This window comes from Sprattus sprattus (genome assembly GCF_963457725.1).
Source record: "Sprattus sprattus genome assembly, chromosome: 10".
Lineage (NCBI taxonomy): Eukaryota > Metazoa > Chordata > Actinopteri > Clupeiformes > Clupeidae > Sprattus > Sprattus sprattus.
In genome coordinates this window covers 26,265,621-26,281,301 of record NC_137908.1, presented here as the reverse complement: position 1 = coordinate 26,281,301, position 15,681 = coordinate 26,265,621, and the positions used below count along the sequence as shown (strand labels likewise).

At 41.9% G+C, this 15,681-nt stretch overlaps 1 protein-coding gene across 1 annotated transcript; it reads left to right on the top strand.

The window, feature by feature from the left end:
- Nucleotides 1–966: 966 nt before the first annotated feature.
- On the top strand, nucleotides 967–8,917 carry soat2 (sterol O-acyltransferase 2; the record flags this gene model as incomplete). Its single annotated transcript, XM_080845803.1, has 15 exons — nucleotides 967–1,060; nucleotides 1,762–1,820; nucleotides 2,175–2,308; nucleotides 2,763–2,816; nucleotides 2,970–3,077; nucleotides 3,669–3,951; nucleotides 5,074–5,149; nucleotides 5,359–5,443; nucleotides 5,607–5,652; nucleotides 6,266–6,395; nucleotides 7,121–7,218; nucleotides 7,412–7,510; nucleotides 7,715–7,850; nucleotides 8,157–8,302; nucleotides 8,864–8,917. 15 exons carry the CDS (start codon nucleotides 967–969, stop codon nucleotides 8,915–8,917), a joined length of 1,602 nt encoding a protein of 533 aa, XP_080701929.1.
- Nucleotides 8,918–15,681: the final 6,764 nt, after the last annotated feature.

Below are 15,681 nucleotides of genomic sequence, written 5' to 3'. Positions count from 1 at the left end.
GGATGGCATTAATCAGGCAGCAACACTGTCCAAAAGGCCCACACGAAGACACTCAATACAGGCTTGCATTACTGGACAAACATCTGCAACATAATATCATAATTTAAATTCAAATAGAATAGAATAGAATTGAATGTCAGTCAGGAGAAATTGTGTTCAGAAGTTCTAATCAGCAAATCCTCTGTAAAAACGGTAATACTTGGAACCAGCCCACTAATCACTGGTCACCAGGTTACTGTCGGTCAGTGACACCTCTTTAACTTGCCATACATATCAGCCCTTCCCAGTCGTCTCTCTCTCATCTATATGTTATCTCGGGGAGAGGAGAGACGGTGGGGCCAGCCAGGTCTTATCACTGTTTACAAATGTAGTGACAGGGGGTGGTACTGATGACCGACAAAAGGACTACAGTTAACTAGAGTTCATCAGATATCATATACATTCAGTCGGCCTGGGACATAGATGTCCCAAATACTTGATGGAGGAGTTGGAAACCTGTTAGAACACTGCCACCCACTGCCGTCTTCCCAAGTAAACAGTCATCGGAGTCATTACTGATGCTTTTATTTTTGCTTTTAGTTTTGAACACATTCATAATATTTGTGTAAACCAGCATGGTTAGGTAGTTTCTTTCCTAATTCTTTGTGGTATTTAGAATTGCAGTGTAGTGAGATGAAGTGAGTTGAATTGAAATGAAGCAGGTCTCTTCTACCTGGGTGCTGGTTTTCACTCTGCAAAGACACAGCTGATAGAGCAACAGTGTAGCTCTAAGGCAATGTGTTTTGATGTGGAATAACTGAATAGTTCAGCACGTTCCCTCTAAGATTATATAATAATAAGTGCAGGAGGGTCTGCTTTAAGAAATGGCATTTCATGTTTGGACAACTGCAGTGAATTTCTATGTCTGGTTTCTGCAGAGCCCGTACATCCTTCATTATTGGCCCTTCAGTGGACTCCTCCAGGGCCATGGCAACCACTGACACAAGCAACAATGTGAGGCATCGTGACCCCTCAGCACCCCAGAAAGACCACCCGACAGAAAACGGATTATCAAGACCTGGTCAGTCTGCCTGACTCTCTGTGTTTTTCACCATCAACACAATCCTTTTATTCTGAAAATTTCTGAAAACCCGTATGCCAGAATGTCACGTACACTGGAGCAACGGTCTCATCATGACCCTGCTCTCACAGTTATATAGTAATGTAATTTTACTCCCTATGATAATTATGTTTCCATACATTTTATCTAGTCATAAAATGTCACCAAATGAGAAATTGATTCATTCGATTTATGACACGAATTGGAACTGTCAACACCTTTTCAGATTAGGATGGCATGAGATCTTTGTACTCATGGTATACAAATTTTCTGCAAAACCGTCCAAAATTGTACAGCAGTAAAAAATCAATTGTGATCACTCTGAACAATTCTGGCTAGCAGGAGCTGTGTTGGCACAGACAATGGCGTTGGTTGTCTCATGACATAATTTCATATTGCAGCAAAGACCATGTAACAGCTCATGCTCCACTGTCAGCTTTGAACAACCAATCAAACAAAATATGCTCCTTTCCTTTCCTCCTTGATCAATTCTGTGAGTTGGGTGTACCCTAACCTAAACAATTTAACAGTAAATTACAAAGAATTCCCTCTGTTGAATAAAGATTGCTTGTGTTCAGTAAAAGTATATTTTGAATTCTACCCCACACAATTATACTGTGACAAACAGTGCCATAATCTAATCACTGTTTTCCTTTGCTCAGAGGTGAAACCCGCCAAGCTCCAGGTGGATGATCTAAGACTCCGGAGGAAGCATGAGGAGGTATGAAAGCTCATCTTTTCCGCTTCCAGTGAGAATTCCCACACAGCGTCTGCCTGCGCAGTGGGTTCATCCCTGATCCTGAGCAGATCCACCGGATCAAGGCCCTGTACGCTCCTCAGGCTGCCGCTATCGGGGTAGTGACCGCCTTGGGATGTGTTTACGGCCCCATTAATCCGATTGATTTTTGCCAGATTAAAGTAGAGGAAAACCCTCCAAAGCAGCTCTGTCACCAGCTTGACCACCTTGGTCCTGGGACAGCCAAAGCTGGATTTATACAAGTTACTGGCACAGTTGTGTGGCTGACTGTTCCTCATGTTAAAAGCATGTTGACATTGTTGCCATGTTCATCTGTAGCAAGTGAAAGCTGGTGTTCTTGAGGAGGCTCAGGATCAACTCAGCGGCCTGCTGGACAAGGCCATAACAGAGTCAGTGGAGTCCTTCTCCCAACATGCCAACTCACCTGTGGATGGGCCCAAGAACGCCGCCCGGTGAGAACCGAGTGTGTGACTGTTGGTAGATTAACATTTAGTCATTTAGCAGATGCTTTTGTCCAAAGAGATGTACAAGGGGGAGCTACAAGCAATAGAGACCTAGTGTATCAATACATTCTATTTTACATAAGAAATAGAAACAAAGTGTAGGAATGTAACTGCTGTAAGTGCAAGTTATGTACTAGTAGAAGTGCAAGTTAGGAAGGGAGGTGCTCTTTCAAGGGTTGGGTCTTCAAGAGCTTCTTAAAGGTAGAAAGGGACACCCCTGTGTAGTGCCAGGCAACTCGTTCCACCAATGTGGAACTACAAATGAGAATAGTCTGGCTTGCCATACTTGCACAGACGGCAGTGCTAAACGACGCTCATTAGATGACTGTTACTCAGACCTTCAGACTGAACGATGATGATGTTGTGGTTGTTGTAAAGTAAAGTTGCCTCATGTCCACTGCAGAACACACAAGCCAGAGGATGGAAAAGTCTTCATGGCCAGGCAGTCCTTACTGGAGTAAGTGCTCAGTAGCATCAAACAAGTAAACACAAATGTTAGAAGAAAAGGGATTCAGTGTTCTAGTTCCATTCAAAATTAGGCTACAGTTATTCTAACTCTCTTTTCTTTTTCTCATTCTTCCACCTCTTCACTCGTCTCGTTCCTTTTCAGTGAGCTCTTCGAGATCAGCCACATCAGGTCCATATACCACGTGTTCATTGCTGCCCTCTTCCTCTTCATAATTAGCACCATCACAGTGGACTTCATTGACCAGGGCAGGTAAAGAAGACATGTTTGTGCATGTGTCTGTGTTTGTGCACCTGGGGAACAAGTTGATTGACTGCAGAACACCAGACAGTGGCTTAGAAGGACCATTGACCTAGGTCTTATCATTCAGTACACCTGTATCTGCAGGCTCTGACTAACTCAGCTTGTCGATTTGAATCATGCAGTTTTGCCTTCTGAGGAGACTGTGCTGTAAAAGGTTCTGTCAGTCATCAAGAGATCGGATCTCTAGGGTTGGGTGTTTAAAAGAAACCATTTAAATTATAATGACCTTTCATTTGAGAGCTCTGAAGTTCTGAAAAAGACAGAAGAATTTGAACGCACTGTGAAAGGAGTCTAAGACAAAAGGTTTTGGATGCTTTAAATGTACATTAGGAATAAGAGGGCCATCTGATTTGTTATATGGATTTAATTTTTAGCTATAGATAGACTATTTATCTAAATATAAATAATCATCTCAAGCAAGCATTTGGTCTCTTAAAAACACATTATAAATTACATCCTCACACTAATTGCTTGTATTGATTTCCTCTACAGCACTGATGAATAATATTAACCTTCGTAGTTAATGTTTATTTTCACTAGACTGCGGCTTGAGATTGACCTCTTCTTCTACGCTTTTGGGAAGCTGTCCGTTGTGGCATGTTCCTGGCTCTTAATGTTCAGCTACACGCTCCTGGGGCCGTACTTTGCCCTGTCTGTGTGGGGAGAACTGTACCACAGCAGTGGATGGAAGATGCTGGTGTCTGTCACAGCAGGGCTGCTGCTGGGAGTGGTGGAGGTTGCAGTGCTGCTTGCATTCCCCATCTCTATGATCTTACACCACCAGCTCCCTCCGGCCTCTCGATTTTTCATCGCCCTTGAGCAGGTAGAAACAATGTTCTCATCTAAACTGTGAGTGTAGTATGTGAGTGTGAGTGTTCACGTATGTGTTTTGTGTGTGTGTGTGTGTGTGTGTGTGTGTGTGTGTGTGTGTGTGTGTGTGTGTGTGTGTGTGTGTGTGTGTGTGTGTGTGTGTGTGTGTGTGTGTGTGTGTGTGTGTGTGTGTGTGTGTGTGTGTTATCCAGTTCATGGTCAGTGAATCAGGCTGAAATATGAAACCTGGTACAAAGTCATTAACAAACCAATAAATCCACAGTGTAGTCAATGAATAACTAATTAGTCCATATCAAAGCACGTGCTGCTCCTAAGAAAGTAAGAAGCCTGTGCTTTCAGTCTTGTGAAGTTGCCAAGCCCGTGTTAGGTCAACGTTCCTTCGGGTACCCATAAAGGTACAAATTCTGGGGTAAGGTGTACACTAGGAAACACAACGTTCTTCAGAGAATCATGAAATACCTATTAATGTTAATTAAGGGGCCCATCATTTTGAAACAGACTTCCTAAGTTTCTCCTCAGTCTGTTGGATGTCATTGCCAACCCCTGAATTATTCCTGAAACCATGCACAAATATACCTTATACATCCTCTCAAATTCCCATGAAGGGTTTGTGCTTTATGGTGAAACTTGTCAGAGTCGCATTCAAAGTCTCCTAAATCCAGCTGCTCTGCTGGACTCACACCGTGTTCCCTTCTGTAAACAGACCACAGATAGCAGTGGGATGCCTGATTGCAGCAGAAATATCTCTGTAGTAATGGAATGTTATGGGAGAGAATGAACCACAGTGCATTTTCCCATTTGAGAGCTGCAAAGGTTTGAAAAGGACTATAAGTGGACGAGGCAATGAAAAACATGAACATTAAATGCAACCATCAATTGCTTGGACACCCATTTTAAAGGCAATTTCATGGACATGAGAGCCTTGTAGATTTTAGACTAGCTTGCATCTGCAGGTATGCACAAGCCTTTCACTTCCTGTTTCATCTTTGCCCTTGGTTAATCTGTATCAGTCAGATCAAAGAGAGCTCTCTGTGTGACCCCAAAGCAGGTAGCTGGTGTGTCTTTGCAGTGATGCATGCCGCTGACAAAGTGAATCTCTCCCGGTTTCTTGCAGATCAGATTCCTTATGAAAAGCTACGCTTTCATCCGGGAGACGGTTCCGTCTGTCATCCAGAACAAGCCTAACGAAGGTAATGCTGCTCCACCGATAACATGCCTCCAAGACCGATGCATTATTGAAATGTTAAGCTGTCACAGTGGGTGAGGTTACATCACTGGCAGTTGTTCTAAAGCATCATCCTAAATAGAAAATAATTGATATACCAAAATTATTACATTCCAATCAACCCATACATCAAAAGCATTCACATCTCTGATTTTATTGTCTTTTTTTTTTAAGGATCTCCTCCAAAAATACCCGCACTTTCCAGTTACCTATACTTCCTGTTTGCTCCAACTCTAATCTACAGGGAGTCTTACCCCAGGTGAGCTTCCCACAGATGCCTGTAATCACAGTTTTCTCAAATGCCATTAGATGTTATATTTAATCATTGACAGTGACCTATTAAGCACGCTCATAGATTACTTATATGTGTAAAATGACACAAAGAATTAGAAAAAGTATTGAGTCAATGTTTTTTATTCCAGAAACCCCTACATTAGGTGGAACCACATTGGATTAAATTTGATGAAGGTATTTTGCTTTGAAATCATTTTTTCTGCGGTAAATTTACAGTGAGGCTTTTCTCTGTAATTTGTTGTTGAAACTTTCATAGTTTTACCTGCGATCTTTTTTGAAATAGCTGCAGCAAGTAATTTGGAGAACAGAAATTAGCTGTCACTACAGGAAACTTAGTTTTCAAACTGTAGCCACATGCCCTCCAGTGGTGTAAGTGGCGAACAGCAGCTATGGATGGCGAAAGACCTGCACACAACCTGAGGCCACAGGCTTCTTAGCCAATGTACCAACAGACTTTTGCTGACTGACGTGATAAAGATAAGATTAAATGTACCAACAGACTATAATTGCCAACTGACGTGATAAAGATCAGATTAAATGTACCAACAGACTAATGCCAACTGACGTGATAAAGATCAGATTAAATGTACCAACAGACTAATGCCAACTGACGTGATAAAGATAGATTGAATGTGACATCTACTTGCTAGAGTGCATAAAGTATTAATGTAAGCTTAGACAGAATATTTCCATCTGCTTTACTCTGTGCAGCAGCACATTGTGTAACAACATGAGTATACCCACTAAATTACACAAACCATTACTCTCTCTCTCTCTCTCTCTTTAGATAATGGCCAGTATTTTCTACTTGAATTTCATCCTTGTGCGACTGGTCATCCCTGTGTTTACCAATGAGAACAGCAGGCCCTTCGACACTAAGACATTAGTGCTTGCCATCTTTCATGCCATGTTGCCAGGTATTGTACCTACTGTATCCCTCCTGCAGTGCATGTATACCTGATGAACCTACCCCATAATGCCAGGCTTCCAATCACCATTCAGTCCCTGAGCACACCCACAGCTTCTATCAATCTGTAGGCAGCGCAACAGATTGTCAATCTGTGATCTTTTTCCTGGTAGCCTGGTGTGTACAACAGGAGGTATTTATATTTACCCTGCACAGCCCGAATGAAACAGAACTACGTGCACCATTACACAACACAGAAAGGTCAAAGCGGGTTTATGCTATGTTGTTTATTATCCTCTGAGCACTAGGTTATGTTTACATTCTCTTGAAGTGACCTGGAGGGTGATAGTGTCGCTATTGACAACCCTCATGCTCAACCCAATGCCTAGTTATTGGATCTTTTTTAAGACTGTATACAACAACTGTAGACAAAGTCTCGTATGCCCCCAATACACAAGATATCCATCTAAGTTCATATCAGCAAAGTTGAAAGTGTTATTCTAATGTACGTCACTTTGGACAAAAGCGTCTGCTAACTAAATGTAAATTTAAATGTCTAAATGTAATACGGTGTTATATGCCTGATGTATATGTACTGCCGGTACTGCACATGTAGAGGGGAGTGGGCTTACTCAACACAAACACAAGGTTTTAGATTCTTACCAAAAACCCAGTGGTACAGCTTCACACCTTATTGTGGTGTTGCTGCTCCAGTCATTGTCACCTCTGCCACAGGCATGTTGATGATGCTGTTGGGGTTCTATGCTTTCCTGCACTGCTGGCTCAATACCTTTGCAGAGCTGCTGCGATTTGCTGACCGAATGTTCTATAAGGTACTTCTTGTTTTTCTAACACACCACTTCATGCCGTTATGGCTTTGTCTGTACTTAGGTGAGGTGCTCAACAATAGCTAGTTTCACTTTACAGATATATGGAACTGAATACATTGGCCTTTTACATTTCCTCTTGTGATATGATAAAAGTATGAAATGGTGAGAAACAGGGAAGTTTGCCATCTATGTTTAGGACTGGTGGAACTCAACCTCTTTCACCAGCTACTATCGCACCTGGAACATAGTGGTGCATGACTGGCTCTACTATTACGGCTACAGAGACATCCTCATGGTGAGTATCTTATCTCGATCTGCTGACACACACACACACACACACACACACACTCTCACACTCCAAAACACACACACTCTCTCTCACACACACACACACACTCACACTCACACACACACTGATCTATTCTAAAATTACACTCCCACAGAGCCTTACTCGGTTCACTTAGTTTCTCTGTTCTCTAAGCCCTTTCTTATCCCCCAGCTGTCCAAGAGAAGGTTCCATTCTGCAGCCAAGATGAGTGTGTTTGCCATCTCTGCAGTAGTGCATGAGTACGCTCTGACCATGCTTTTTGGCTTCTTCTACCCCGTCATGATCTTCACATTCGCATTTATTGGAGGTAAGGGCTATACACATGATATCCACACAGAAACGCTTCATTGTAAAATGAGTGAAATGTTGACATGCTGGAAAGCAGTAGTCTAGTGAACAGGTCATCAGGCATAGAGAGAATAATCCCGGTGGGCTACTGCATCTATGGAGCGACCACCGAAGCAAAGCGTAAATTTAGTTTTTAACTAGCCCAATCTGCATCATTAGTGGCTCTCTGGCCAGTGCCAGCAGACCAGACCAAGGCCACATTTCTTTTCCAGTACCCCCCTGCTGGCAAATGTGGGTCTTCACGTGCCTTGTGTGATTTTTTCAGCATCCTTCAGTTTGGCCAGTACTGACAAACGCAAGAGTCACGTGTGGAACATCGTTCTGTGGATGAGTCTTATGTTTGGCCAAGGGCTTCACGTCTGCTTGTACTGCATGGAGTGGTATGCCCAAATCCACTGTTCCCGAACTGGGGTATATCCTCTCGCCCTCTCAACAGCACCACCACGCACAGTGCAAGCATAACAGACATCAAGTGCATTAAATTACACGGGAGGAAAGAAATACAGACTTAAGCGCTTTGCAGTATCAGTATACAGTTGTAGCTGTGTTGCATGTAGACACAAACATGTGAAGCCCAAAGCACACACACATACACAAACACAAAATCATCTTCTTAAAAGTTGAACCTACCATGTGCACACTGCATAGACTCTTAAGTAAGATTACATTTCCACTCTATACATAAGCACAGATGCACCAGTTGTAAAGTCCTTAGGATGAATTGACAGATGGCCTAGGATGTGCTTACAGTGCTTTGCGCTGAAAAAAGGGGAAAAAAATCCCCCACGTCAATGAAACATTTGCAAGGCGACCAAATGTGCTTGATATAGTCACCTATAAATAGCATCCATTTTAACTAAATGAAACAACACCACCAGAAGACACCCTGACTAGAAAAGCCTTTATGATTTCAGAGATAACTTGTGATTGGAGGGTGTCATGCCTGTTAATGACAAATGTCTCCTTACACAGACAAGCTTCTGGGAACTGGTGACACCAAGATCCTGGTTTTGTGACTTCAAGTAAATCCAAATGAGGATCCTCTGATGAATGAAAGCTTCAACCAGCCAAATGTCATCACTACACATCTGTTTTGCTCTGCCTTATCTATCTATCTGTATCAGTTTATATATATATTTGAACCTTTGGACAATTCTTGAATAATTTCTATATGTATGGTTCAATTGTACATAGTCTATTTGAGAGATGTATATAAGTTTGTATTCTTTAAGTGTACACATTTGTTCAGATATCAGTAAAGCAATCAACATAACAATACAATGTTCTTTAAGGTAGCCTAGTTTGGAAGGCTACTGATAATAAATGCATGCATACGGTATGATTAAGTAGGTTATTAACCTAGTACTCTATGTCAGAGTAAAGTGCATACAAAAGCAATGATGTGCAAATTCTATTTATTTGAATTCAGCCCCTCCTCTAGATTTCAAAATCTGGCCCAGTACCCCATTCATTCTGTGAGAACAGAAACTAGCATTAGTATGAGAACATAAGACCATGCCCTACATTGTTGTGATATCAAGCTATTCTATGGGATAAACACTGAAAACTCAAATGGTCACGCAAGGAAATTGAAAGACTTTCGACATTCTCATGCTTTCTAGGCATTGACTTCACCCAATTAGTTTTTATGTATTCACTGTTTTCTGGTGAGGAAACACCACATGCATGTAAAACAACGAAATAGGCCATTTTACATCAACTACGTGAGCAATTTGATCTAAAACTCTTTCAAGTGGCAGAGAACCTTATATACCTGGCCTCTAGAGTACGCCGTGCCTTCCTTCTGTCTTGGTTCACATCCATCTCAATCAAGCGCGGAAGAGTGGGGATGGGCAGAGGTGGCACTGCTGACTTTTTGCTTGCAAGCCACATGCAATTGTGAGTATGCTTTACCTGCCACAGGCTATCACGGCTGTGCTGGTGTGTCACAGTTTCCCTGTAGTGAAGATCAAGACTCATACTGCATCATATTCCTCAGACGCTACTCTAGTACGGGTCGGCTAACTTACTCTATATTCAGCTGTTGATATGCAGCCCCATGGCATCACATTTAGTTAGCGTTATCATTAGCATATGCAAGGGGAATAACCATAAGGTGGCTACATCCTTGTAAGTAGATGTGTGATGACTGCAATTGGTACCTTTCTGTGATTGGCTCATGGTGTTGAGATAGTTGGAGCAAGGGAGACAAAGAGGAGAGGAAGGAGAACTGAGGAGGTGGTAGAGTGTTTGAGTGGTATCTGCGCCTGTAAGGGGAGGGATTGAGCGACCACTGCAATTTCTTCGGCCTTACTGGCAGAATCAGGAATGGTAAACATTCCTGGGTTGAGCAGCAATATGGTGCTGCCAGGTGAATGCCATAATCCATTTTCATCTGTGGAATATTGGGATAAAGCCTTTAATGTAGAAATTAAGCCTTTAAAAATTCTAATATAAGATATATTTCTTCTAATTTTACTGTTGATTTTTACCTGGTTGAATAAGTACAGCATGCGTGCCATGCAGTTTTTTCGAATGAGATCAATGGAGTCCTGCTTAGTATAACCACTGTTTGTTACGTCTGTTTGCAGCTTTTCCACTTTTTGCAGGTAGTAGTAACACTGTCTTATAGTATGACCATCATTCAAGTTGCGTGCTTCAAGCAATCTGGCATTTAGAATCTTACTACCATCACAGTAAAAGGTATTCATTAGGCCATTTTTTTTTAAATCCACTCTCACACCCCAATTAAGATAGTTGTCCAATACATGATTTACAAAGAAAAACAACAACAAAATAGTTCTAATGAAACTTACAAAAAACAATGTCCTTGTATCTTACCAGACGTGCTGGAGCCTTGCATGTTTCATAAACCTCTGCAAAATGCAACAGAGGCGGTTCTCCACGCTACTCTGCGTCTGCATGATGATGTCCCTGATCAGATGATAGAGCCCAGGGGAGATGCTCCTCTTAAAGAGGGCCTGATCGAGTAGCTTTGCATTAACCCTCTGAGACTCCACATTGATTACGTAAATGGATCCTATTGGTCGCAGCCGCAACAACATCTGGGCCTCCCCTGCCATCTCTGCTGAATATCGATCAATTTGGACTGACTCCATGTTCGGGGAGAGTTTCTGTGGCTCTGGGATAAGAGAGGAAGACTTTGGAAGTGTGTCCTGGACCAGTTCCTTGATAACGTCAGGTATCTCAACCACCTTGGGTCCTTTCACAACCTCTGGGATGACTTCAAGTTCATCCACCACCTTTTGTTCTACCATCTTGGGTTTAGATGGCTTCAGCTCTACCATTAAGGTACTCTGATGTAAAGGGAGAGGGATATTTGCTGGCTTTTCCTCTTGTATTCGTCTGTGCATTTCACACATGCCCTCAAGGGTTAGGCGCATCTTACAGGCCTGCTGCTTTCCCATGTCACTGATGTTCTTTAACATGTCCAGAAGTTGAGACAAAGTGTGGCGATGCCTCTGCTTTCCTGGTTTTGTGAACAGAGCTTTCAAAGATTCCCCGGCATTTTCAATTGACTTGTCATGCTTCTTGATTCCTACACCTATTTCTTTCAGCATCTCACTGGGAGGCACTTCAGTACTATCCCACAGCTCAGACTCAAACAGGGACAGATCTTGAAGGGGCAGATCTATGATTTCTTCTTTACATTGTCCGCGGATGTGTGACATTATATCATCAAAGCAATCGTGCATGGTGGACTGTAGAGACTGATAGAGTTTCACTATATTTTGTCCGTCGGCCTTTTCAATCGTTTCATTCACAGCCCCTGGCTGGTTTGCATCATCCTGTTCCATAGAGTTCTCAAGGATTTCAAACACAGTCTCCCGAAACTCCCGGAGCAGGTTTGAACTCTTTTTTTCTATCTGCTGTACAACGCTCCCAGTCTCCTTCTTTACGGGAGCACACTCTGAGACATTATTTGGACTGGGCAGTTCTGGGGCTTTTTGGCAAGTTGGGGAAGGTTGAGGGTTAAGGGTTAAGAAGGGAGGTAGGTCATTGTTTGTAAAGGTTGGAGGAGTTGCAACTGGTTCTGTATTACTGCTTGGCTGTGAGTCTAGGTACACCTCTACTGATTTAGGCAGGGGACCAGCTCTATGTTGGATGTGATTCTGCAGAGTATGTATATGGAACAGAAGAGCTTCCTTCTGTTCCCTCATATCTGTTAATTTGTCTTCGAGGTTCTTCATTTCTCTTTCCATGTCTACCTGAGGGCTTAGAAGTGTCATCTTATTGCTGATGGCATATTTGTTTAAGTGCTCTTTTTCCTTGACTTGCTTGGATCTTTCCTGGAAAGCCTGGTTTAGGTTATTCAAGCCAGTCTGAACGAAGGTTAAGGCCATACTCAGAGCTTTATTGTCAGACATTGACTTTTGAATGTCTTCCAGTATAAAGGTGAGCTCTGAGGCGCACTTTGTGCCAAAGCTGGCATCTTCCATTATAGATTCTACAGAGGGAGGTTGCAGCTCCTGGATGCGACTGACGGCCTTTGCATCAACCTTTTGCTCTCGCCACCAGTGCCACACACTTCCTTTACGTGCTGCCGAAAAACACATAGCTTTAGTTTAAGTGTTTACCCAAAATATGTAACTAAACACCATTGTTTCCGAAGCAAATTACAATACATTTGAAATAAACATTACATAATGCATAATGATACTTCAAAAAACAATATTAATTATCAATTTAAAATAAAAACAACCATTCAATAATACCAATTGCAATCATCATTATTATTGTTGTTGTTATAATGATGATCATAATAATGATGTATGAAGTATGCTTCAAACAAATTAACTAATTAGAAAATCAAGGCAATATTGAGTCTTCCAGGGGCAAGGACAAGTACAAGCATAATCAAAGCTGCCAAGTTTTCCTGGTGGACAAAAAATAACCACCAGGTGTAACTTGAAAGGACTGGTTGTCGTGATGGCATGTTATACCAACAAGTTTTTGCTGCACACAAGCAGCAGCGGTGTGATTTTCCAATCATTTGACACTAGAAAGCCTGTTCCCCCAGATAAACCAGAGGTATGAAAAATTACAGTCAGTGTGGTTACATAATGGCATAACCCCGTTTTCAGCCAAAGCCCGACTTCTCTATCAATGGGGGGTTATCTCATGGTACATGGCAGTGACAAATCCAGATCTTGGCCGCGTCATTTCAAATCAAATGTGGATTGTTTACAAGCGGGCATTCGCTACCGTTGATTATACAGTAAATAAGTTGTGAAATGAAACAAAAACACATCACAGTTAAAATTGTATTAGTATTGATTGATTCACATCGATATGAGTGGATTACATGACTAACAAGTGGTGGAAAAGTAATAGGCCTATGAAAATATTTGTTCAGTGAATTAGCGCGTTCTGTCCAAAACAGTCGCAGTCAACGTTTCAGTTTCAGTATTTCATAGTGAATGAGAGGGAGCACAAGAACAGTGAGCGTCTAGCAGCGATTATCATATCATAGACATATATGATGCATGTACTGTATATGTCTATGGGCAGGATCTCAAGCATGCGCAAAAGTTGTTGTTGTCCAGTTGTAATCTAGTTTCGAGAGTTACATGTGTCCGATTTCCAGCGTAATCCGATCACTTATCTTGGGGTGTAAATCGGATTTCAGTCGGACACAGGAAATCTAGATTTGGGGAGTTACATGAATTGGATCTTCGATTGAACCCCGACTATGCTCGGAAACTGGACACATGTAACCGCACTGACTGCTGGGTGTGGCAGTGTTTTCTGTTTTTCTCATTTCCATGTTTCAGTAGGGGCAAGTAGGTGAAGGGCCATGAGGACAAAGCAAGAACAAAATCAGAATTATTATCTCTAGGATGTTCCACAACCCTTCACAGAAAATAGAACAAGATGCAGAGGCCTGGTGCACTGATATCAAGTTATGTGATTAGGCTGCTTTTATACATGAGGACACCTTCTGACTTGGCTACATATAACTGGCATGTCATGAAAGAACTGAAAATATATAATATAATAAACAGTGAGGCACAGTGAGATAAGGAAGAGACTTACCTGAGGAACTGCATTGCCTAGGTCCTTTCTCGGACACAACCTATTTGAATTAATTTGATTGAATTAAATATATAATGAAGCTACCTACAATTCTCCTCTTTCTTTGTTGTCTTGAAATCCATGCGGCGTATGGTTTTCCAAAGGATGTTCAAACGTTTGAGGCCGCAATCCATCTCCCACATAAACTTTTCAAGCTTGCTCTCCATAGCCTTTATCCATTCCGAAGACGCCATCTCGTTTGATGCACCTCTATTACGCTCAAATGTTTCAAAGGATTCCTCTGTATACAGTAGGCAAAGAATAGAAGAATATGGTGAGAACATATCTCAATGTATTAGGACCAGTAGACCAGTCACAAAATGTGTCAAAGGAAAACAGAGGACACCAATTAGGGAGAGCAGAGGCGAAAGTAACACTTTCTCAGAGTACAATGATGGTAGACACACATACTTAGGTCAACACAGGTTATTTTAACCTTCATCTATCTGCCTAACGTCTTCCTGTTATGTTCTTTTATTGTCAATCTCAGACATCCGAGCATGCTTGCTTGCCTGAAAAGCCGACATAGGTTTTAATGGCAAATGTGTAGGGAGGGACACTTGTCACTATTGCCCCCACCAATCCAGTACCCCAAATGGTTGAACAGTCAAAACAAGTTACATCCAATGTCCTTTTTATAACCAATTTTTTTCTTGACCTCGATAGAAAAGGCCCTGTGGTCAAGGAAAGACGTCAAGGAGAATTCATGAGGACTTAGGAACAGACAACCGGGCTGCCAAAATAATTTGACTGCAGTTGTACTAGGCTATGCAATTATGTGATGGCGAATAGTATTGACGGTCCACTGTACCCTATGCCAAAGGAGAAAAGGAAAGGAAGCACTGAAGCACCTTTCCTTCAGCAATTCGAGAATGATTTGTATTCACTGTTGGATCTATGAATGTTATCTCACTAAAAGTTAAAATAGGCTACCTACTTAGAAATGATTTATGGTAGCCTACTCACTAGGTAGGATACAGTATTCGGTTGTGAAGTCAACATGATGTTAAACTGGGTATGTTGTTGCATTCCATGGTTCGTTTCAGACGAATGTAATTTCACAATATTAAATGCCCCTTTCTAAATTCACGCAGGACTTTGCTGCCTTACGTAATTCAAACAGACATCAGTCTAGAAATGCAGAGGAGATCGTGCAATAACTGCGTTCTGTAGCTGGTGCCATGAAAACGAACATGGGTGCTTGTAAATTGGCATTGCGGGAGGTTGACATGATTTTAACTGACGTGGAGGGGCAAAAGTAGGCTACCATTGCAGTTGTTCCACTGTTGCTGAAATTATAGCTAAACTGTTGTCCAGGTCTGGAAATGCAACAGTATTTAACAGAGGACAGTTGTAGTTTGTCAGTAAAACAATATTGGCTTTCAGTCTCGTACGATCTATTTGTAAACTACGTTAAATTAAAAAGTGATATTTTGGTCCCTGCTCTCCCCTTAACAACAGTTTGACAATAAACACTGACTAGTGACAGTTAACCAGTCGAGCAGCTCGCTGAGTTCCTCCTCTCTCTTTACGGCTGACTCCATAAATATTCTGATCCGGTTCAGCTGTTCAACCCTCCATCGTCTTTGTTCAAAGTCCATCAGAAATGATGGTAATTCCGATTCCAGATCAACTTCATCTTGTCCTTGGGTAGGCCTATCCAACCGCCCAAAGTGGGACATCACTGAACCTTG